Raw genomic sequence first — 16,142 nt, forward strand, 5'->3', positions numbered from 1 at the left:
GATTTTAACAAGTAAAAAAAATACTTAAATTAACTTAGGTACTCTCTCAAAACTTACTGAAAGGTAAAACTTATAAAGATCTTGTATAACTTTGCTAAACAAGTTGTAGTGTGTTTTTACTGCAAAGATATTTCCAAAGCTTATTTCTCTTACTTTTAGTTGCGAAATTTTTCCTAACTTAGTTGTGAGCAATGTGTGTGAGCAAGCAGTCCGTTATGAACGTAGTTTTATATTCTGATAGTTATTTTAAATCCAGCTGTAACAAACGGAAAAAATATAACATACAGTATTACTCTGCTTATTCAATTAGGTGTTAAATTATTGATAGGTATAGGTATTAACATTATTTCTATAGCACATTTTCTATTTAAACGTTATTAACGAGTTTTAGATAGTTGCCTAATTGCCTTTATTAAAACTTTAAACTTAGACAAGTCCTATAGACATTCTCTAGACCGTTTCCAAATTGATCTAAATACTTGTTGATTACTTCACAATTGAAAAACGATGCTCAATTTGTAGCTTAGGCCCCGTGCACGCTAAACGTTTTGTCAGCGGCTGGCTATGAACGCCATACTGTTCTTTAATCATATTATGCTGATAACTTGCCTACCCTTTAGTTTTTGTGATCTCTGGTACCTACAGTCAACCAGTAAAACTTAAAAATATTTCAAAATAGTACAGATTATCACAACTAAGTATTTTTGATGCCACACACTCAATGTTGAAAAATACTTAATAATAGATATTACATTCATCTACCTATTTATTTCTATAACGATTGATATAAGAGTAAGTATGGGTATGAACCCTAATAAGAATAATTTATGTCTTGTAGCTGTCGAACTTACACGTGCGTTAACTTTAGTCAGATTAATAGATTATGTCTTATAGGTCGTTACCTTCGAGTCGCGAAGGCGTTGACTGCTGAATTAGTCTTTGATCGTTCGGAATAGTTACAAAGTAGCGTTTAATTGCGCTTCTATTGTTGTTCTGAAATGTCAAATGTATTCTAGAGAATTTGGATAGAATTCCAATAATTAAATCTATGGGTAATACGACTAAAGCATTAGTAATGACTCAAGGTAATCTACAAGTAACTTACGTAATCTACAAGTTACTTTACACGCTTAACTTTTATTAAAATAGATTATGTAAGTTAACAAGATACATAAAAGAACTTTATAATTAAATCAATAGTTGCATGAAGTTTCTTCTATTTTCAAAATTAGTTAGCATAATAAAATTGTATTTACAATGTTCGAAATTATTTGAATTGGAGTTACTCAAAATCATTCGCGAAGATTTCAATTTATGGTAATAGTTATAACTAAGCGTAAAGTTTGTGCGTAACAAACACGTTGCAAAAGTAGAATTAATTTTAATAAATACCCAATAATATTATCTTGTTGACCATTCTAGTGTGGAACAAAAGCCAGGGTTCAACGCTGACTGCGTGTTTGCGGGTTTGAATCCCCGGGAAGTCATAAGTAACAAGTACGAGTGTTGTAACAAAAATGTTGAGTACACCTTATTTTCCATTCTTGTGTTGCAACTTCGAGGTACCAGATAAGGGAGAATTTACTGTAACCGTATTCCCCAAGTATTTAAGGAATTTAATGGTAACCTGGAATTTGGAGATAAGAGCAACAAAATTATATTTCGGCGCTAAGACGTAAATGTTAATTGCGTAATTTTAGTAGATACCTTCTAAGTCTAGATCTCGGTCTAGATAACTTTAGCTGTACAGTTTCTGTTTACACTCTGTATGCGAAATACACTTGACCATATCTTCACTCATACCGTCCCATTGTTGGCTCGATTATACAAAACTAATTGAACTTGTGTGACATTCCAACCATGAAATTATAATTATTCCATAACAGCGAACCAAATTACAATGTTCAATACCCCATAGGATTAGATTATCCAGCAATTGCTTTAAATTGCGTCGGTGTTTACAAGAAGATTTATTATTGCCTACTTATTCAGGGTATGCGTGCGTGAATTTCCAATTTTCATCAGTACATTATTATTTGATATTGATTGCGCTCAAGTTTTGTTAAAATGATTAGGAATTATAAGGAGATGGATAGTAAACATATGGTTACAAGTATAGTGACAAAGCAATGAACAGTATAAGGTTCTCGACATAGACTTGGTGAAGTCTGTTGATGGGGAGGCGACCACACTAACGATTGCAAGAATCATAGGTAGAGTGCTCTAATTTGCAGTAAAATAAAATGTTTAATTGATCATTATCATGACGTCCACGAGTATTCTCAAATTAAAATTATTTATTTTTACGAGTGCATACTCATTTGTCCTTTTCAGGACAATAACCTACGAAGATGCACGTTCTAAAATACAATTGCCTCTTCAGAACTCCTGGGCTAATTTGGAATTTGTACATTGTAATTAATAATTAAGTTGTTCCTTGTGGGAATACGTTACTATAGTAAAATTATCATCGTTTTAAAGAGGAACTTGCTAACCTTCTAGGAAAAGTTAACTTAACCGAGGGATTGGGTGATAGATGACAATGATGTATAGTTTTTATAGAAGTTAATTATCTTGGCTTATTCGCCAACTTAAATATTAATAACTCTAAATCAAAACTTTCTTAATATACGTGGACTAAATGAATAAGTACTTTTAAGTCTCCTTAAGAGCAAACTTAAGGAGCCTTTACAAGCATTTGGAAGGAGCTGAGAAGAAGCGCTTCAAAAAATACAGTCACTACTTACTTATCCTGTAAAATCAAAATATGTTTTTTATTCCACAACGAGGATGCTCCTTGTAGGATTGAGTGGTCTAATGCTCGTAAACGTGATAATTTGAAGTTTTAACAATCAATAAAACAAGGGCCTTCACGTAATGACACGTAGGTAATACACAAAGCTATGCGATATTAATTACATTAGTTCTAATTGATCTCCCTTACATGTCCGAATTCGAATGCGCGCGAGGGCAGCGCCCGCGTCAACCGATTTGGGAGTTTAATTCAATCTGATTACCAATGCCGGCGAATCCAGTTAGAGATTTACTCCTGTAATTGTATTACGTACTTCAGTAGAGGTAATAATTCAATCTCCGCGTAGTACGTCAACACGGTAAACTTTTTGATGCGATTTCATCAATCTACATTTAAATAAGTTGTTTGTGACTGTTTACGTAAAATAACGCTAATGCACAGCCGTGACTTTATTCGCAAATCGTTCGGATAGTATATAGGTAGGTACTTTATTAAAGTATGTTTATTTCACGACTACAAAACTAGGAATCAATCTTCTCATACGAAGATAATAAAATGTAAACATATTTTGTTGATACTTACACCCTAATAAATAACTAGTTTACTATTAGTTTAACTCCCACGCCGAAAATTTCCAACACCTTCGATGAAATTATACAAAACTTTGAATGGATATTGTAGGTAAATTAATTACAGGCTCAAATACATCCGGTATGAGTTGCACTTTTACAATATGTTCAGTGATTCAGGTCATGTGATTAATTATAGTTTTCAATTTCATTTGCTGCAAATAGGTTGTTTGTCCCACAAAAGGTAAGAATCCGGAATAGGTCAGCCCTTTCTTCACGCGTGCAGAAATCTAATCACGTTGGACCAGTGGTTGTCAACCTTCTTTGATAAACTTCTCGGATAGATAATAAAGTCTTCGAACAATCATATTATACCTCGAGCAGCAGAAAGCGTACTTGTAAGCGTTACCAAAGCTGATGTTGAGCTACTTTACACCGAAGAGCTATTATTTTCTTTAGTGTGGTAAAACTTTTTAACTTTTTGTGGTAACTCTTTTAAAAAGGACTTTTACACGTCCCAGTATTAACACTACCACTGCTTCGGGACAACAGGTGCCTTAATAATAATAACAGCATGTAATTGATAGATAGTAAACCATTTCTGAAGAGGATGACTATATTTTCTCGTTTTACTGAGTTATAAAGAAAATGTTGAGTACCTCTGTGTTTGGCGAGTAATTTGCGGCGGGCTCAAACGTCTCGGGTAACAAATTATGGCGCTCGAAGAGTTTCTTGAATCAGTTCCAACTTTAAATTGAAATATTTTTAGCTCATTGACATCGACACTTTGAAATTCGTTCTCCGAGTACGTTCTTTGAAGACATTTGTCTATTTCGATTTTATTTAAATAGAAAAAATACAAAGTTTTCCACTACTTCTAAATTACATTAAAATTGTACCTATCTAATAGTAAAAGCTTATTAAGACTTTCAGCGTGGTTCCTTTCTACGCTAAAAGTTTTTTAATATTTTAGTTTGCAATACTATGTACACACGGCCACACTGTTAAATATCCATTTCCGTTTTTGCTCTCGCTCTTATCAAATGGAGATTCTTTGCGATAGAACGAGACGACATGACAGGCAATGGATAGTTAACACTGTTGCCGATGGTACATGTTAAATATCTTCAAAGCTAACTCTCCTTCACAGATGTCGTAATTAATATGGCTTCTTCATTGAATAATTGTGTTCAATCACACATGTCCAGAGGTTGGCGAACTCTGTCAGTCTCTGTATTATTAACTGTCAGACGCCGACCCTGTTGAGGGTGCCCTCTCAGACGCATAACATTTTTCATCATAATTTAGTTTGGTATAACAGTATTTGCATAAAGTTTTTTCGCATAAACTTTGATATGCATAGTTTTCTAAATGCATAAAGGTTTCTTAGGCATAATAATAACTTTCTCTAATTTTCAATACCATAATTTAAATAATCATAAATGTAAAGAACATAATTTTTATTTACATAAAGTTTGTTTTTAATAAAATACTATAAACATAATTTAATTATTTATAACATATAAAGTCATAAATATTGTCTATAAGAGCAACCAACATTGAAGAGTAAATAATTATGTATTTGTGATGTTGCGAACGATCCTCCTTCCACCTTTATACTCTTTCGGCTTATAGATTTGCAAAAACTAAATTCTCTGTATCATTGTCATTTTTGTTCTTAATTTTTGACCTGTTTCTTAGAAAACTTAAGCTCGTGAAAATACATTCTGTTTGATCTCGAATCCCTCTTATCTATTATAACGCAAATATTATACAGTCCACATTTCTTTTACAACATTAAGCTTGCCTGGTCTGAAATTATGTTGATCCCGACTGGCCGTGGTCTCTTCCACGTGGTACTAGTCTGCCCTATACTAGAGTGTAATTTAAAAGCCGGAGGCGCGGAGGGAGTGCGGTCCTCGCTCGCTGTAACATATTATCCGGCAGCCGTGCGAGCTGGAGCGGCTGAGGCTGGTTGCGGAAGCGGAAGGAATATTTTTTATGCAACCGAATATGGACCCCCCTGTTGATGTTAATGACATTAAATGTCTTGTGTTGGATAAAGCTGTCACGCCAATGATCAGTCAGCTGTGACACTGACAGAAATATCATCACTGGTTATTGCTTATTAACTCAACCTTTTCAATTAATTACCCAATTTTGATTACTTAGATATTATTATGAGGTGATTAAGTATCGCATTAAATTAATTGAATACACTTTCGTATTAATATTGCAAGCAGCAATAAGTAGTATTTCACTCATGAATGTTGCTTTTTTGGGTGAAAGGCAAAATATAAATAGGAAAGCTTTCCTCGTCTGATTTACTACTTATTCAATAGCTTCACTAACAAATTAACAGAGTTATTCTCACACTGACGATTTCAATCAAGCAAATCTTGATAAGCTTACATATTTTGCTACCGTACCAGAGCTTGTTCTGAGAAACGCCTAAACTCGTAGAGTTCAGACGGCGTACTCGAATTGCAATACGCACCACGTTAGGATCTGTAGGTATTTCGGTTACCTATTCATTGCCAATCTATTGAACTCAATGTACCTACAGTTAAAGCTTGGCTTAGTCTCAAAATAAGATAATTTATCGAATATTTAAAATTAATCACCCAAAATAAAATTATGCTAAAGTTTGTTATGAATTTCTTAAAATATCAGTAATAAAAACTGTTAAAATATCAGTACCTAAGCGCCTACACTAGTTTTAGTAACTAATGATTATGTAGCTTTGAAGTATCAAACTCCACCTTAATACAAAAATGTAACGAAAACTTTTTGCTTTATGAAGCAGAAACATAATTTCAGACGGTGTATTCCACTGTTAAGGCTTGGTATTTCTGCTAAAGTAGGTATTTCGCGCTGTCAAAATCTGCGCGCGCAATACTTCGCCGAAGACAGCGCGCCAAAGAGCTCTCGCGGCTACACAGTATAGAAATACGCAGTTGGTTAGGTTAGGTTGACTTCCTTCCGTTCAAGCGTCACACTCACAGCACTTTCTAATACAAATCATATCCAAGTGATACAAATTAAAACAACTTTCAAAATTTTTGGGAATATATTTTAGAATCGAATAAATATAGAATATAACTGCCAAAGTAAACACGGTTCAAAGAGGCGTGGCGTCACCCGACCTTCCGGAAGTTCCGCGCCGGCTAAAAGAATTTCAAGATTACGTCACCCGACCTATCGGTAGATCCTCGGGAGCTTGAGCGATTGGAAAAACATTTTATGATCAGTTATGTTACTCGTAGTAGCGATTATTTAGAGCTTGGATAATAAATTATAGTTGTTGCAATTCACAAAGCTTTGCATGTGGTTAATTACATTAATCAGTACACGCATCAATTTTGTTCAATCTTTTTGTTTATTAATAAATAAAAATATCATACTAAAATTGCATACATATTTGTTTGTATTGGTCTGGGTGTTTTCTTTCCATAATTTATGTATAACGTATGTACGGGGCTCTGTATCGAAAATCACTATGAGCAATAAGCATCACACACGGTTACCTGGAGTGCATTACCGCAGCAAAAAGCTTGCCATCTTAAATTAACGGTATAATATCGAGGTTTCGTCAGTACAGTTGCGAACAAAGGTGTTTGTGTCAGATTATTGAAATAATAAAACGAACATTTTATTTTTTAAATACATTTTAAAAATAATTTACATTACAGATAACAATGAGAGGATGACATTGCAAGGTGGTGCCAGTCCAGTCTTAAATCCGTTGATATATGCTGCATCTGCCATGTTTTTGGCTAGAAGATTCTTCTATCTTGCAGCTTAGACCTTTAGCTACAGACCTTAGACAGTATTTTTGTGAAAATTCTTACGCATGGTGGAGGAAGGGACGCTCTAGAGACTCAAGTCTACAAGGAGTCATATGAACTCCAGTTTTAAATCCGTTGACATCTGCTGCATCTGCCATCTTTTTGGGTAGAAGATTCTTCTATCTACAGCTTAGACCTTTAGCTACAGACCTTAGACAGTATTTTTTATTATTTATTTGTGTCAGTGTGCTCTTCTAAAGAGTGTAAGACGATTGTATGTAGGTACTATTAAAATGTAATTTTAATTAATTGATTTTGTCTCATATTTGAGGAATGTACTATGTATCATGAGTAGAGTCTTCGCTTAAAAGGATGCGAACGATTAAAATTTCAATAGGTAGACAAAATTGATAATTTTTAATTATCAAAAATTTAAGCTTTCTCCAGTAACACTGATATTATTATACTGTGACTCATCAAAGTCATCATTGTCAAAAATATTGACAAATCGCGAACTGTCACGGCCAAAAAACTGACACGCGTCCGTCCTCCGTAAGCGCCACCGCGCGACTGATTGAGATTGTCCAAGCCGTCATGGACGATTTTTTCCACATTTTTTAACATAGTAACTAAATAAGACGCAATATAAAAATTTCATCCGTTAAAAGCCCTCAAGTTATTTCTGAACTTTAGTTTAGTAAAAGATTTAGAATCTCAAATCGCTTATTTTAAAAATAAAACCATAAATAGAAAACGAATAGAGGTAACTTTGGGAATTTATTCTATCGAGTCAACTTCATCAAATCGTGTTTCCATCCGTTAATAGCCCTAGAAAATATCCTCAACTATGCCCAATAAAAATCTTAGCCTTTAATTTTACTGTTTAGTACCTCAAAAATGAAAAATGAAAACCTCATTTTCGCCATTTTCTCTGCTACCCGGCCTTAAATAAAATATCAAAAAGTTTGAACGTTTCGCCCGCTGTAGCAAGCATCAAACGTTTGTTTCTGATTGCACGTTTGGAATAAAAGAGCTGCATACCAAGCGATTTACCTAAACTGAAACGAATATTGCATTCATGAAACTTTGGAGCTTTGCTACGTAAAGTTTTAAGTCGGTAATTTTACAGTTTGCCCGTGAAATCATGTTATTGGTTGCTAGCACGTTATGACTGCTAAAATAAATTTTCCACTATGAAAATATTTCATGGTACACTTGTTATATTTTTAGTACAGAAATAACGATGTTCATTTGTCTGTAGGAGGAAATTTATTCACACAGAGCAAGTTAGTTATTTCTTCTTCGTGTTAATTTTCAAAGAAAGCGCAAAGATTTGTGTTGAGTGAAATGTTGGTACCTAGTTGCAATCAGCAGGAATAAGTTTGAATATAATACCAGACCTCGCCAATTTACGTAGTTTCGATCGTTAGGACGAGTGAATGTAGTGTGGCTCACTCGTACGTTCCGCCATCCACACGATCTTTAATATAAGAATTCCTAAATTATACACCACACCCGATGGATTAGATTCACAAAATGTGTGTTTTGAGCTTAAAACCATGTCGTATTTGCGATGTAATGTTACACAATTTGTTTCCCATAAAGCCTTACAATCGTCTTTTCATCCATCCTATGTTGTGGCGAAGCATAAACATAAATTGTTCCTAAGAGTCTTTTGTTGAATAACTCCAACGGTATCAATTTCAATAACGGGAAGAATGTCAGTAGAATACGAGAACTTCTGGTTTGTTTTACTTCGTGTAAACGAGAATCAAGAATCTTGAATAAAACATACTTTTCTCTCGTAATTAATTGAAGGTTTTTAGATAGAACACAAATAAGGCATATTTCCAGTTAAACACGTGTAGGTAGGTATATTGCATATTTTAATACGTTAATGTTAATACTCGTAATTACAGTGCCAGTTCTTCTAGATAAAGTAAAATCAGTGACAGTTTTAGTTTACTTATTTCCGTAAAGCTATTTCGGATATAAATCTGGCACGAGAGTTGCTTTGTCTCAACGGGGTTACAGCTCCAGATAGCTGATCATTCCTGATCCCAAGCTAAGGGCAATAACTGATTATTTTGTACTACCTAATTGTATCTTTGCACTTTATAGAATCAATAAATATGACAGATATATTTACTATAAACGCACTGAACGGTACTAGGCATTTGTCTATATTAGTTAATGAAAGATTTAATTTACACAAAAGATTCAGTTTCAAAATAAAACATTCCCTTGAAAATATCAACTTACATTGTGTGTGTACGAGTATATTAAGAGTAGTACGTAGAGTTACTTTTCTCGTGTTATAAAGCTTCGTTATTTAGAGATTAAATAGGGCGTTTTGTTGCTTTATCAATATGTCTCTACGCGAGGATAATGAGGGCGGGTTCTTTGAAAGATATGGCTATATATCTTTGGAAATATTTAGAATTTTACTGAGAGCTTCTATCCACACCCACATGACCCACATCCCATATCTCGTCACTGGCACTTCAATTTCTAAAATGTTAATGTAGCTTAGTAAAGCTCATAGTAGAGTGATATGGGTTTGTACCAACACATCTGTCAATTTCCTGTGAGTTTAAAAAGCGTGTTGATTTTTTAAAATTACAATTAAGAAATGTTGATTACCATTACATGGATCATTAGATCTAATTTTGTTCTATTTGAGTCTTCAAAGGTTCATCACCCCTGGTATTTTCACAAAGAAAGTAATTTGTAATTAAAAAATTCCTTTCGTTCAGGTTGATTTCGTTACAAAGCTTTGTGTCTGTTATTATTGCGAGTCGGGGTACATTTTTAAACCTTTGTCGACGAAGCCTAAATGTTTGAGGGGCTAATAATAAACCAGCCGTAATTAGTTTTGGGTCATTTCGCAATGCCCCGGCGACATAGTTACGTTTTTGCTTTTTGCCCTTATTATAATCCCTTTGTATAAAAATATCTCTCACTCCTTTAAAAAATATACTTATTTGAACTCAACTGTCAAGGTTTAGAATGAGCATGAATAATTATTATTCTCATAATCTTATTCTTTATTGTAATTTGTTAAAGTAACTTGACAAGTTTACTTGAAATGAAATGAATGAAAATGAGGAAGGAATCACGATTTACAGATAGTATTAGTACGGCAAATTTTACTTAAAATTTACTTAAAATTGAAAACAGTTTAATACATGTGAAAGTAAATAAAAGCTTGTAAAAACATCGACTTTAGTATACCTGCTCGTAGTTTTAAATCTTGCATGTTTAAGCTTGATTCATTTGACTAAAAATAGACACCGATTACAGTCGTCATGACGGAAAATGAAGAAAATTCTAAATTGCCGCACCCACGCTCCCTTAGCTTTTAAAATAACTGCTTACAAACGACTCAGAGTAGAGCCTACAAACGAAAAAACTTCTTTAAGGATCAGTATAAATCCGCCTAATTGTTACAAATGTCAAGCTAAAACTAGATAGTTGATTATTTTGCAAATTGAAGAGGAATTATCGTATTTTAGAACTTGTTATTACCTTTTACACTTTAACCTTCTATGATATAGCATCTAGTAAATCTTGTAATTAATATTAGACATTTAAATTAAATTAATTCTAAATCTGGTTTTGAACGACAAAATATTTATAACAACCAAGGTTCATCCTTGGTTGTTATAAATATTTTGTCGTTCGTCGGACTCGGAGGCGAACTGTAAGGAAAATAGTGGCGATCACAATAGATCGGTACCGGTCGTAGTGATACTGGGACTTCATAGACCCAGAATAGCCGCTCAAATTAAAAAAAAACAACCATGGAATTCAGTGTCTCTAGAAGTCTAGACAATGTGAGAGGCGACTATAACCCAACGACCTATCTGACTGCCGACTCGAGAATCGAGGAATGCTGGTACGGATCCTGCCGCCGCTGGATTTTTGACGTGAATTTACTCATAACATTATACTTAAACCTTAGCACGAGGGGTTAATTAAAGCAACACACATTACGTTTTGGGCTGACGCTGTGTAGGTTTGTTGTCGACACGACATGAAGAAGAACACACATTACTAATATTCTATAAAAAATATAGAGAGCAACATAACTTATATCATAATCAAATGATACCTACCCCATAACGTACCTAATGCGCAAGCCCATGCGGACGTAGAGGCACAGGATGATGAGGCCGGGCAGGATGAAGAACAGCAGGCTGCTCAGCTCGCACAGGTACCACGACGGCATCTCCAGCATGGCGCAGAAGGCCGACTCCAAGGACGAGTTGCCGGATCCTGGATATACAGAATTATTTATCATTCAGGGTATAAAGGCCTGTCAAAATCAAAATCAAAAATATTTTATTCAATTTTGATCACTGGTGGCACTTACGAAAGTCAAACACAGTAAAAAAAAAGTAGCCCTTAAGGGGAACTTTACATGTCTCATTATCTTTTGGGCCATACCAGCGCTTCGAGACAAACATAATAATATAGCAAGTGTGATCAAGTGATCATCATACTATACAAGCCAAAATTCGTGTATTGTGGGCAACTTACGAGCCTCGAACGAGTACGCTTCGTGCGTTTGGCTCGTGCTCGACTGCGTTCAGCCTAATCTCGGTTTTTTGACGAACACGAAAAAATTTGCATTGCGCAAATGAGAGAGATTATTGTAGGCTCGTTGTACGTCCACACTTGACACCGCGAGTAGAGCGGCTCGGTCGTGCTCGGCTCGTTAGCATAGACCCTATATAATAGTGTTGTAAACTCAAAAATTACTTGACTTTTTCCAGAATTTACGATAATATTGACTATTTTAATAACTCAACTACGCGATCTCTTCAAAACAACCTGGGAGAGGACAGTTTTACGGTTGTAGTAAGATACACATACAACCTGGCTAGAAGGTCAAAAGTTAAGGAACGACTTTGCCGTATTTAATAGAATTGCTTAAACCGCCTTAGGTTACCTACCTAGGATACCTATTTCAGTGTTGACTTTCGTCCTTATGAGAGAGTTTACTAAAGTTAGGTACACAACAGAATTCCAGATCTAGTAAACGCCACAAATATTTCATAGCCTTTGCCAAGCTCGACTGGTCTAATGAATAGCAATCCAGACTACAAAGATAGTGGCTGTGATTTGGTATTGAACCATCTAAATCTGTTATTAATTTAGACGACCATTGTTCAAGTATCTTAATTACTGAGTTAAGTTATAATATCTTATCACTGTAACCCATATGTAGCCAGTCTAACTGCTTGACCAGGTAAAGCCAAAACTAGGCGAGTTAGTTCGGGTTAAAAGTTAAACTGTCGGATGTGGCCGAGAAGGGTTACGGGTCAAAAAGGCCACTTAATGCGTTGGAGCTGGAACGATAGCAATAATACTTTTCGCAAACCTAATGTTTAGTGTAGCGCCAAGCCCGTTCTATTTTTTCGGCATTTTATACACTTTATTTAGTCCATGACTACTAAGCATACAAATGCTTAGTCGTCATGGACTAAATAAAGTGTAACTAGAAAAACGTGCATCGATCTCCACTATCTTTTCATTTTTGACCATCCAATGTCGTGTTCAAATATTGGCTAAGGAATTGTTTACATTTCCTGGCTCAAATTTACATGTGCACACGTGGTAACCTTTTTCAGGACACAGTTTACAGGCGGACAAAATATTTAAAATATTGGTAAATCTCAAATAAATTTTCCTTTTATTTCACATCCTGTGTTCATGACCGCATAAGTCAGCGGAGCGACTTGAGACAATGGATTTTCTGTCGCATAAATTTGCGACTTATTTACACAGTGGTAATAAAACGGTGTAATATTTCTATTAACCTTAATAACGGAGACATTAATTTGATTTAGTTCTAGACTGTATGCCCTTTCTGTTTACTGTAAACGTGTATTGAATTTTTATTTTAAGCCGTATGTTTCTGACTGTTCGTGGCCGTATGTTAGTGACACGATAACATCACTCGTGTAGAGCTTTTTATTCCACGATCTGCGAACAAAAGAAGCAACCGTTTGTTAAAATCTGGGTTTCGGAGCATGCAATATTGTCACGCATGTATGGTCGCGTTTTTTCATGGAATGCCATTGTCAAATTTATCTTACTTATGTAACCACTTAACTTCAAGTTGGACGAATTATACGGAATGCGGATCGCATTGTCATGTCCCGAGTGCGGTCTACTGACTACTATTTAAGATTAGGATACGCATCAACAAATAGGCAAGTTTGCAGGAAGGACAGAAGCCAGTAATGGAATTAATTTGTATGTAACTAGTGGGCACTACGCATCCGGTGGCGGATTGCCTGAATTTCATGCCAAATTCTGACGATGAACTGAATAGGTTGACGCGTTATTGAGTAAAAAACACAATAAGAATGCTAACTCGTTTTATTGATAATATTGATTTTTAAAGCTCGTAACTCGTAATTCCAAATAAGTAATTGATTTTGTAATTTTACTGCACAATAGGCTTTTCACGTGCCAAATGCGTCTGTATTTTTAACCTTTTACATCTATTCCAATACGTTTGTTTAGACTGGAGGTGATGCATTAGTATTCATCGTGCGCACGCTCGTCCAACGGTTAACGCATTGTGGGCAGCGGAAAAGCCTCTCCATCAAGTTGACTGGGCACACACAATAGCTGAAGGACATCCATTTGACCACTAAGTGCTTAATGTAGAGAGCATATGAAGAAGCGCTTATAATTCCACTAGTGTCATAGATAAATACCTACATTCGTTCAAAGTCATGGCTACTTGCTAAAAATAAAGTATACGTGTAACGAAAGCGTGAATTTATATTTCTCCAGCTAAAATGCCGATTGTAGCTAAGCATAATTCACTTTGTAATTAATCTCTCCCCCCTATGCAGCGTGTTAATAATAATTTACGTTACTTTGCGTTTCCTTTCATAGTCCCTCAACACGCGTAGGTGCTTATCGCCGAATCGTTTTAGTCCATGTCGTAATTTTCTAAGCAAGTAGCAAAGCTACGCAAGCTAAAATCTGCTATTGAACTTAGTTAAACTTTGTGAACTAAGCTAGATTATTAGTAGTATGGCCTATGCTTAAAACCAAGTGTAGACATTGTCGCGTTACACGATTATTTTATAGTGTTGTGTCAGTCTTGTAAGTTTCTTGCCATTTAATTGGGTTTGTTCGCTTAAGCCAACAAAGACGTGTCGCGCTTCGATACACACAGGCAGCCCGAGGAACTGGAAGAGGAAGTGTGTTAATGGTTGTAAAAAGTTTTTGTTTTGTACGGCCGACGCGATCCCACGGGCATTGCGCTGCGTTGCGTCGACACGTGTTAGGGACTACGTTGTTGGAGAAATGTAAAAATACACTGAAGGTTTATTATTCAAGCTTTTACTAAGTCTGATAAGCTTACAATTTGAATTTCAGTCCGAATGAGCTGAACGTATCAAAGTCAGGATAAAATGCAACATGAAATAGTTACCGCAAGGCCAGTCAGGTTCAAGAAAAGATTATGTCGAAAAAAGTAGGTATTTAAATAAACAGATGAAACTTAGGTGAATGAAACTATTATCCGTGGGAGACGTCCGTGTGTGAAGACGTAGGTGTTGCAAATTGAATTGTTCTAACCGAATCTGCATTGAGCCCTTGCTCGTAGTTACGTACATCTTAACCTTTACTACGTGCTGAACTAACACTGCTATCATGTGGGTGGTAATGTTTAACTTCAGTAGTTAGGTCCTAACCAAAGTGGAAAACATAGAGTTTTTGTTATTGCGGGTATCATAACTCTGAATTCGACTCGGAACTTTCAGGATCAAATAAATCTACTACCTAACGTCCAAAAAGAAGTCTAATGCCCGTTTTCACCATCAATCCCTAATTTTTAAGTGACCCCTATGATAACACAGACGCGCTCGGGGCAGGGCACCGACGAGATGGTCGGACGCGGTGAGGAAGACGGTGGGCGGCAGCTTGCATCGTGCGGTCCACACAGCTTATGACCGCAGTCTGTGGAGGAACACTATCTGTGGTCGCGATCCTCATCAGTGAGGGAACGAGGAAGAAGAAGAATTATAACACATAACAGGAATTTCGTTTTCATAAGGGTCACTTAAAAATTAAGGAATGGTGGTGAAAACGGGCATAAAACACTCATTGGACAGAAGTATCTTTACGTGGTTCCATCCGCTTGTGGTATCTTCTGTGCTACTACCACTGCACCGTTTCCAAGGAGTCCAACTCTCACTACCGCTCATACCAACAAGTAAGATGAAAAACTTCGGACGAAGCCGTAGGTTTCCGCGCAGGTTTTCCCTGGGGACTTTTTACGTGGCTTTAAGATACGACTTATTTTAATAATTAAACTCACACCACCACTTACTAAATGAGACTGCACAAAAAAATGTTTTCTGTTGTGTTTTATTTTGCTGCGCTTTGTATACTGAGAGAGGTTATGCATATAACTATTACAGAAACGCAAAAACTTACCAAAACTGGCTTTGACGTCAACTCCTGCAAATGATATAAAAAGAAAAGTTTTGGAGCCAAACAGAACTGAGTGTGTTTGTAGATAGCATATCGGAATATACGGCGGGGTAAACAAAACTTTACGCGCTATATGTGCCCTTTCTGGCGGAGACAACTGTTTGAGATTCAAATAGGGCACAGGATCTTTTATACGCTACAGAGTTGTCAGTCTTAAAAATAAATTGTTTGGAAAATTTTCATGTGTACGAAATAGGTAGGTAGGTACTTACTTTTTAACTTTTCCTAGCAGCTTAATTAATATTTTTATTGATATGTTTTGATGTGTGAAAAGTACAGTGAAATAAACTCCAAATCCTGTTTTTAATAAACAGGCAACTCTCAAATATTCTAATCCAGTTACAATAAAAGTAAATAACAGACATTAACACAAATCTTCACTTTAAGGAATAAATTACATTGTAAATAATTTTGTGGAAAGGATGTTAATATGCAGAGAGCAATTTACAAGAAGATTTTATGTGACAGTAAAGCCAGCTCTGCGGGAATAAGCATGTCAGTACT

The 16,142-nt window shown here is 35.6% G+C and overlaps 1 protein-coding gene across 1 annotated transcript in view; it reads right to left on the reverse strand.

Annotated features, from left to right (window-relative positions):
* LOC135081010 (neuropeptides capa receptor-like) overlaps positions 1–16,142 on the reverse strand; it is a 94,337-nt gene that overhangs the window by 10,478 nt on the left and 67,717 nt on the right. The window contains exon 4 of the mRNA XM_063975732.1: positions 11,231–11,390. Coding sequence (XP_063831802.1) covers positions 11,231–11,390 — 160 coding nt within the window. The remainder of the gene's footprint in view (positions 1–11,230; positions 11,391–16,142) is intronic.

Source organism: Ostrinia nubilalis, chromosome 19 (genome assembly GCF_963855985.1).
Source record: "Ostrinia nubilalis chromosome 19, ilOstNubi1.1, whole genome shotgun sequence".
In the NCBI taxonomy this organism is placed as follows: domain Eukaryota; kingdom Metazoa; phylum Arthropoda; class Insecta; order Lepidoptera; family Crambidae; genus Ostrinia; species Ostrinia nubilalis.